General features: G+C 50.4%; 2 protein-coding genes across 2 annotated transcripts; both read left to right on the top strand.

Annotated features, from left to right (window-relative positions):
• The first annotated feature begins 5,175 nt into the window (after positions 1 to 5,175).
• LOC146719782 (uncharacterized) lies at positions 5,176 to 5,688 on the top strand. The gene has a single exon (XM_085489525.1). The coding sequence runs from the start codon at positions 5,176 to 5,178 to the stop codon at positions 5,686 to 5,688; it is 513 nt and encodes a 170-aa protein (XP_085345651.1).
• A 22-nt stretch (positions 5,689 to 5,710) lies between these two features.
• LOC146719781 (uncharacterized) lies at positions 5,711 to 6,262 on the top strand. The gene has a single exon (XM_085489524.1). It carries the CDS (start codon positions 5,711 to 5,713, stop codon positions 6,260 to 6,262), a length of 552 nt encoding a protein of 183 aa, XP_085345650.1.
• The last annotated feature ends 2,345 nt before the right edge of the window (positions 6,263 to 8,607 follow it).

Here is an 8,607-nt window from a genome sequence, read left to right as displayed (position 1 = left end):
GGGGGAAGGGGCACACCTCCCCCCTCCGTGTCTTCTCCTTCTTCTCCTCCGCTGGGGGCGCGCCCCCCCCGATCCCCGACACCACAAACGGGCAGGCCCGCCGGTGCCGGGGAAAGAGGGGGCACGTCCCCTTCCTCTGCCTTTCCTTCTCTCTCCCTCTCCCTCTCGGCCTCCTCCTTCTGCAGCATAACCTTGCTGCAGAAGGAGGAGAACGCCCTCCAAACATCTTCGTTATCTGTCATTGCCCCCACTATTGAGGGCAATGACAGATCCATCCCTGCTGCGGTCACGAGCTCCACTCTTTCACCCGCCCAGGCGACACACTCGGCGAGTGTGTGCTGGGCGGTATCGCGCTCGTGGCCGCAGTGATAGCACCGCGTCGTGCGCTCCTTCCCGATTCTTTGCAGGTACTCACCGAAGCAGCCATGAGCACCTGCGTCATGTGGTAGGACACCCCACCCTTGGCCCTGTCTAGCCAGTTCTCTAGACAGGGCCGTATTGCCCCGACGGTGCGCTGTCCCGGCAGTGTTGGATCTGCCAGGAACTCCTTCCAACTTTGGATCAGCGCCCGTCGGGAGTGGACCCTCACAGCACGCCGGAGACTATCCGTCAAAGTGATGCCCGCCCGCTGGTACGCACGTGTGCGTGTGTACACTTCCGCATACACGCGGGCGAGCATCTCGACGGGGGGCACTCCGGAGAGTACCCCCGTTGCCGTCCAGCTGACCGTACGGTAGCCCCTGCAGATCCTGTTGGCCACCCGCTTCTGCACTTGTCTTAGTGCATTTCTAGGACCGCGGGCAGCCTCCAGGCATCTTGACCACACTGGGGCTCCGTACAGCAGCATGGCATGTACAGTCCCGGCGTACAACCTCCTTACACTTCCACCAGGTCCCCCAAGGTTGGGCAGCAGGCGTTGTAGTGCCATTGCTGCTCTTTCCACCTTGGGGGATATGCGGCGGAAGTGTTCTTTGAAGGTCCACTTACTGTCGAGGTGGAGACCCAAGTATTTCATACAGGTCCCCACCTCTATTGGGGTGTCTTCCACTGTGATGTGGACTCTCGGCGGCACCCCGCGAGAGCCATTGTGTAAAAAGATGGCCTCGGTTTTCTGGGGCGCCACTTTGAGTCCCATCCTCCTCATGTAGCGCACGACGCGGCTAATCGCCAAATTCGTCTGAGCGGTCGCGTCTTCCCACGAGTTCCCCCCGACCATCACCAGTGTGTCGTCTGCATAACACACCATGTTACAGCCAGGGGGGAGGGCTTGCCGAAGAACGGCGTCGTATGCGAGATTCCACAGAAAGGGTCCAAGCACCGACCCCTGCGGAACCCCGCACGTCATTCGACGCCTCTGTTCTTCGGCATTACGATCGGTATAGGCCAATCGCCTGTCCCGGAAATAGTCCGCCAGGATTGACACCAGATACTGGGGGGACCCTGTGGTATTCCAGGGCCGCCCCGATCCGGTGCCATGGCAGGGTGTTGAAGGCGTTGGATATGTCCAACGACACAGCCATCAACACCCCGCCCTCCTCCGTTACGGCCCCCGAGATCGAACGAACCCGAAGTATTGCATCGATCGTGGATCGTCCGACCCGGAAGCCGTATTGTTCCTGGCTTTAAATTGGGACCTTCCCGGGACAAGTGGTAGACGAGGCGGTCCACTATGATCCTCTCGAGGATCTTGCCCGCCTCGTCTATTAGGCAGATTGGCCTATACGCCGAGGGTTGATCCCTCGGCTTGCCCTCCTTAGGAAGGAGGACTACTTTGGCCTCCTTCCATTCTCGTGGGAATTTGCCCATGCGGAAGCATTCATTGTACATCTTCCGCATGGGCCCCGCTAGACCCCTGTAGGCGAGAGCCCATATTTTTCCATGGACGCCATCAGGACTGGGAGCTTTCCCGGATTTAATTTTCCTGATGGCGCCACGGAGCTCTCCCTCTGTGACCCCCCATGCCCTCCTCATCCCACTCCCATTCCCGTTCCGGAATTGGGCTTTCTTGGCCCTCTTCCAGCGGGAAACAGAGTGTTGATGACTCGGCCGATGAATTGGGGGTCCAAGGACTCCGTGATTGGGGCGCCTCCGCTCTTCAGTTTCTTTAAAACTATACGGTAGGGGCGCCCCCCACGGGTCCTCGTCCAGGGAGGAGAGCAGCTCCTCCCAGGCTCTCAGCCTTTGCCTTCCTTATCAGGACGCGTAGGTCATCTCTCTTTTCTTTGTAGATGTCCCACGCGTCCTGATATCCTTCGGGGTCTGACCGCTCGAACTTCCTTCTTCCTGTATGCCCCTTCTTCTGGCGTGGTCGGAGGCTCGCCTTGCTTCGGCGATCTCCTCCGACACCAATACGCCTTTCGGGGGGACTTGCGTTTTATTTTGGGCATGGCCGCGTCACAAGCATCGTTTATTGTCTTGAGCAGCCATGTGCCTTCACTGGCTGGGTCACTACTTGACCTTGCCTTAACTGGTTGTGTCACCACTCGACCTTGCCTTTACTGGCTGGGTCACTACTTGGACCTTGCCTTAACTGGTTGGGTTACCCACTCGACCTTGCCTTCACTGGCTGGGTTACCACACGTTCAAGCACCCCGAATTGTGAGAGGCAAGGGGACTCACGTCAATCAAGCACCCCGAAGGGAATAGAAAACTGCTACGGTCCACGTTGTTGTTCCTGGGTTACGCTAAAAGCAGTTTCTTGAGAAGTAATTAATGAGTAATAAAAAATAATGGAAAAGTTTGTTTTAAGACTAATTTCGAGTATTAACAATGAAAACGTGGTATTTTTATTGTTAATGTATTGCAGAATCGTAAGCATGGGTTCTCAGTAAGAGAAATCGAAGAAATTGAATTTTGTCGCTTACAGCGCCATCTATCATAAATCGAAAAAAAATGTTTTAGACAAATTGTATGTGTTTTTTAGCCAAAGATTCCAAATATGCAATAAAAAATAGAGGTTTCCATTTAAGATTTCAACTTGCCCCCCCTCACCGCCCAGGGGAAGAGGTGAGGGGGCTTGATGTTAACGTCATTGTACGTCCCCCTCGAAATGACGAAATTTGATTCTAAACTATTTATATATATGTGTATATATATATAATATATATAATATATATATGTGTATGTATATATATATATATATATATATATATATATATATATATTCAGCATTGCCGACAGCACCAGGTTGATAATCCCTGAACAGGGCCCAGGACTTATAATTTTGCAATTTTTTGAATAAAATAATTTATTCATGAAATTAATAAAATTATAACTAGAATATGTAATAAGAATATTTTTAAATTGATCTGTGTATTGGTTTAATTTATCGTCATCGAAGAGGAAAGAAGGAAAATCTCCGATTACGTTTATTTGTCAATCATAATTAAAAATATTCAAAAAATCATATGCTTTTGTTTGTAATTGTCAATCTAATCTTTGATTGACTTTGCACGATAAGAAAATTAGTTATATTTTTACAATTTTACATTATAAATGTTGATAAAAATTCAAGTTGTAAACTTTGACTTCGGAATCGAGCAAATTCAATCGAAGATAGTATCGACAATTTATCATTTGATCGAATATCTGATTGATAAGAAATAACATAATCGGAGATTTTCCTTTCCTTTCCCTTTGATGACGCGATAAATTAACCAATATATTGATCAATTTAAAAAAATTATTCTTATTATATATTCTTATTAGTTTGATGATTAATTATTTTTATTCATAAAATAAATTGCACAAAATAAAATCTTGGGCTTTTTTGTACTGTGGATATCATTCTAAATGCTGCAAGCAGTGTAGGTACATTTGAAAATCTGTATTCATAATTGTGCAAAAAATTATATATATATATATATAATATGCCATCCATGATATCTGCTCACACAATGTGAACAACAATATTCTATTTTATAAATATAAATTTCTACAACTTATATATAATTATTATTTTATTTTATTTTACTATTATTATTTTATTTTATTTATTATTTATTATTTTATGGCTTCCGGTCCGGTAAGAGAGTGAGTGACAGGTGTGTGAAAGCGTGGCAGGTATTTGTGAGGAAAGAGTAAGAAAAAGGGGTGAGGTGAATAGGAGATAAGAGGTGAGAGGGTGTGTAGAAAAAAGAGGAGGAGAGATTGAAAGGATAGGAGAAGATAAAGGGGGTAAGGAGTTTAGAAAGTAGAAAGTAGGAAAAAGTGAGGACACGTGGACACGTAGACACGTGGAAGAGAGAGAGTAGGTGTAGGGAGTAGGTGAGGAGGTAATCACCACCCTCTTCCCCCCAGATGAAGCGGAGGAAGAGGGTGGTGACAGACCCCGGGGTCCTACGATCCAAAATGATTGGAGCGAGGACCTCGGGGTCACAGGTAGAGAGCTCGTCCGAGCAATTGGGCGGCTCCGGGCGAAGAACACCGCCCGGGGCCGGACGAAATTCCCGGGAAGGCCTGGATTTTGGCCCTCAACGTCCTTGGGGGGAGAATGAGGCAGCTGTTTGACAAGCTGCCTCAAGAAGGGCCAATTTCCGTCCATATGGAAGGACGCCGAAATTGGTCCCTTCTACGAAAGGAGGGGCGCCCCGCAGAATCCCCTGCGGCGTACCGCCCCATTTGCTTGTTGGATGAGGCGGGCAAGCTTTTCGAAAGAGTGATAGCTGCCCGCCTCAGAGAACACCTGTCCGGGGTGGGACCCGATCTCTCCGAATGTCAATACGGATTCGAGAGGGCAGATCGACGATAGATGCTATTAAGCATGTCAAAGCTCTCTCGGATGAAGTTGTGGAGGGGGGGGCGGTGTGTTGATCGCGACGAGCTTGGACATCTCGAACGCGTTCAACACGCTGCCTTGGAGACATATACGCGAGGCACTCCAATACCACGGGGTGCCTCGCTACTTACAGGAGGTGATCGGGGACTACCTTAAGGACAGGTGGATCTCGTACACGGGGCGGTACCAAGTGCCGCACAAAAAGAAATTAATAAGGGGGTTCCACAGGGGTCGGTCCTGGGACCGCTCCTGTGGAACATCGGGTATGACTGGGTTCTGCGGGGCGCACTCTCCTGGGCGTGCACCTTGTGTGTTATGCCGACGACACACTGGTGCTTGCCCGGGGGAAGGATTGGGGGGAAGCTCGACGCTTATCGGCAGTGGGCGTCGAGCTTGTTATGGGCAAGATTCGCGCCTTGGGACTGAGCGTGGCCCTCCAGAAGACCGAGTGTATTCACTTTAACGGTCCTAGGGGGGGGCCACCTCAGTCCTACATCGAGGTAGAGGGAGTTCGGGTGGAGGTGAAGCCCCATATTAAATACTTGGGGCTCACCCCTCGACAGTCGCTGTGGGCTGGAGGTGGAACATTTCCGTCGCCTTGCCCCCCGAGTAAGGGCGGCAGTCAACTCGATGGCTGCTTGCTGCCCAACATCGGGGGGCCCAAGGAAAAGATTACGCCGCCTCTACATGGGGCGGTCGGATCCATGGCGCTCTACGGAGCGCCAGTGTGGGCGGGCGGCCTGAGGGCGCAAAGTCAGAAGCTTCTGCTGAGTTTACAGCGGAAGCTAGCCATCAGGCTCGTCCGCGGATACCGGACCGCTCCCATTGGAGGCGGCTTTGGCGGTGTCAGGGTCCATTCCCTGGGACCTGCTGGCGGGGGCGTACAAACAAATGTACGATCGAAAGGATGACCCTCCGCGGCGGGGTCGCATCATGACACCGAAGGCGATGGAGGCGGCCCGCCGTCTGACTAAACACCAGGCGGTGGAGAAATGGTCGGAGGCTCTCCTCCGACCAAGAGCCGGACTGCGTGCCGTCCAGGCCATCCAGCCAGTACTTCAGGAGTGGCTGTCGAGAAAGCCCGGACTCTCATATAGAGTCGTGCAGGTGCTCATCGGGCACGGGTGCTTCGGAGAGTACCTGCACGACAAGGCGCGGAGGGAGCCATCGCGGAGATGCCCACACTGTAACGGAGGTCAGGGACACGGCGCAACACACGGTCGAACATTGCCTAGCTTGGGCAGACCAGCGCCGTGCCCTGACCAACGTCCATCGGGGGGGGACCTTGGGCTTCCCAGCATGGTCAAGGCCATGCTGGAAAGCCCACTTAAATGGGAGGCGGTCGCCTCCTTCTGTGAGGACGTCCTCACGCGGAAGGAGGCGGCCGAAAGAGAGAGAGAGGCCGACCCTGATGCGCCCCCAATGCGGCGCAAGAGGGTCGGCCTACGAGGGAGAAGGTTTGCCGCCCAGGCGGCGAGAGATTGAGGAGATCGAGGAGGAGGCGGGATAGGGGAGAGGGAACTTGCTCTCTCTCCCCAATCCCGCTCGATAGAGGTGAGAAGGAGGGCTCCTTCGGGGACCAAGGCCGAATCCCAACCCATTCTGGGGAAGGAGGGAGCCCGGTCCCCGAAGGAGAAACACCAACGGGAGAGGCGGAACGGAGGGGACGCGATCCCACCCTTAGGGTGGGCTCAAGCGTCCCCTCCCTTCCGCTGAGGGAGACTGCCTCCAAGGAGGGAGTCTCCCGAGAGAGGGTGTCTGGCGCCGGGTCCTAACCCCCTTCGGAGGCGGAAGGGGCGCCAACACCCGAGACAGGAGAGCCGCAGAACTCAAAGGGCGGGGGCCCTTCGAGTTCATTGCACGCGACTCTCCACGGAGGGGAGAGGAGTGGTGGTGGTCCCCACTCCTCTCCGCTGGCGGGCTTGCCCGCCAAACGGGAGGGGCGCACCCGAAAGGGGTGCGTCACGGCGCTTCGGAAACCCCGGTTGCATGCAAAAGCGATTCCCGGGGTTTCCGAGTAGCGCCAGGAGGACCACCGACTGGCTTAGCGGGTCGGGAGTTGAGCCCTCAGCCCTCTCCCATCCCCGCATAACCCAAAGCTTCCCCCAGGCGGCGGGTATGTGTATACACATTCCAGTCGTAAAAAAAAAAAAAAAAAAGGTGTAGGGAGTAGGTGCAGTAGAGTTAAAAGATAGGGAATTCACTAGCGAGTTGGAGCGAGTTGGAGCATAGAGTAGGTGAATCGAAGAAAGAAAGCAATAAAAGAAAAATAATTAAGAAAAGAATATTAGAGATAGGAGGATAGAGACCAATAGAGATAGGATGTTAGGAGGAAGGGGAAAAAAGGGAGATGAGGAAGAAATAAAAAAGAAGGCAGGGAGGCCGAGAAGAATAGATGAGTTAGGGAAGGAGAGGAGGAGCAGTATGGGATGTATAGAGGATTTTTTGAAAAGGAAAAGAGAAGAAGGGGGGAGAGGAGGATAAAGAGGAAGAGGAAAGAAGCCTAAGAAGGAGCAAAAAGACAGAAAGGCTGAATAGAGAGGTAGGGGGGATAGAAAAGGAGGAGTTAAGGAGGATGATGGAGGAGATAGGGGAGAAGATAACAGAGAAGTTAGGCGAGGAAATGAGAAAGTTGAAGATAGAAATTTGGAAAAAGGAGGGGGAATGGAGAGAGGAAAGAAGAGAATTGAGAAAAGAGATAGAGAGCCTGGAGAAGAGAGTGATAGATTTGGAAGCAAGAGTAGAGGAAAGAGGAAGAAGAAGGGAGGAAAGAAAAAGAGGGGGCGCGAAGGAGGGAGGAGTTAAGGAGGATGATGGAGGAGATAGGGGAGAAGATAACAGAGAAGTTAAGCGAGGAAATGAGAAAGTTGAAGATAGAAATTGAAAAAAGGAGGGGGAATGGAGAGAGGAAAGAAGAGAATTGAGAAAAGAGATAGAGAGCCTGGAGAAGAGAGTGATAGATTTGGAAGCAAGAGTAGAAGAAAGAGGAAGAAAGGAGGAAAGAGAAAGAGAGGGGGGCGAAGGAGGGGAGTAAGGGAATAAACGAGACAATAATAGGAAAAGTGAAGGACATAGGAAAGAAATTAGAATGGAAGGAAAGAGAAGAGAGAGAAGAAATAACATAGTAATAAAAAGAATGGAGGGAAGGGAAGGAAGGTGTAAAGGAAAGAGTAGAGAAATTAATGAAAGAGATAGGAGCGAAAGCAGAGATAGAATGGATAAGGATGTTGAAAGAAAAGGAGGGAAAGGAAGGTGAAAATGGTGGTAGTAAAACTAGGAAGTAGAGAACAAAAAAGACAGGTAATGGAGAGGAAGAGGATATTAAGAGGAAAGAGGGTGAGAATAGAAGATGATTTAACATGGGAAGAAAGAAAGATAAAATGGAGGCTAATGGAGATCGCGGAGATAGAAAGGAGGAAAGGAAACAATGTATGGACGAGCTATGGAAGGATAAAAATCAATGATGTATGGTGGAGATGGGAAGAGGAGGAAGGGTTGCTTAAAAACTGGAAAGGAGAAATTAGAGAAGGTTATAGAGAAAATGAGGGGGGAAAGAAGGGGGTATGAAGACAGGAAAGGAGGAAAAAAAGGGATAGAAGAAGGGAAAAGAGAGGAAAGGAGAAAAGGAGGAGGGGAGAACAATAGTAAGAAGAGATTGATTGATTGATGAGCTTTTATTTAGCTTTCTCAGCTATTTCTTATACATTTTAACATTTACATATGTAAGATATGCGCTTTTAATCTTCTTTTAAATAATTCGAGCCTATCGCAAGTTTTAATTTCTACTGGCAGGACGTTATACAATATACTTCCTTATAAAACAAACTTTT

Source organism: Nylanderia fulva, unplaced genomic scaffold (genome assembly GCF_048542155.1).
Source record: "Nylanderia fulva isolate GAGA-0341 unplaced genomic scaffold, ASM4854215v1 Scaffold867, whole genome shotgun sequence".
Lineage (NCBI taxonomy): Eukaryota > Metazoa > Arthropoda > Insecta > Hymenoptera > Formicidae > Nylanderia > Nylanderia fulva.
The sequence above is the reverse complement of the archived record's forward strand: the minus strand, read 5'-3'. Positions and strand labels throughout refer to the sequence as shown.

Bases quoted from the DNA above. Each gene is read 5' to 3' on its own strand.
- LOC146719781 (XM_085489524.1), top strand. From the start codon at position 5,711: ATGACACCGAAGGCGATGGAGGCGGCCCGCCGTCTGACTAAACACCAG.
- LOC146719782 (XM_085489525.1), top strand. From the start codon at position 5,176: ATGGGCAAGATTCGCGCCTTGGGACTGAGCGTGGCCCTCCAGAAGACC.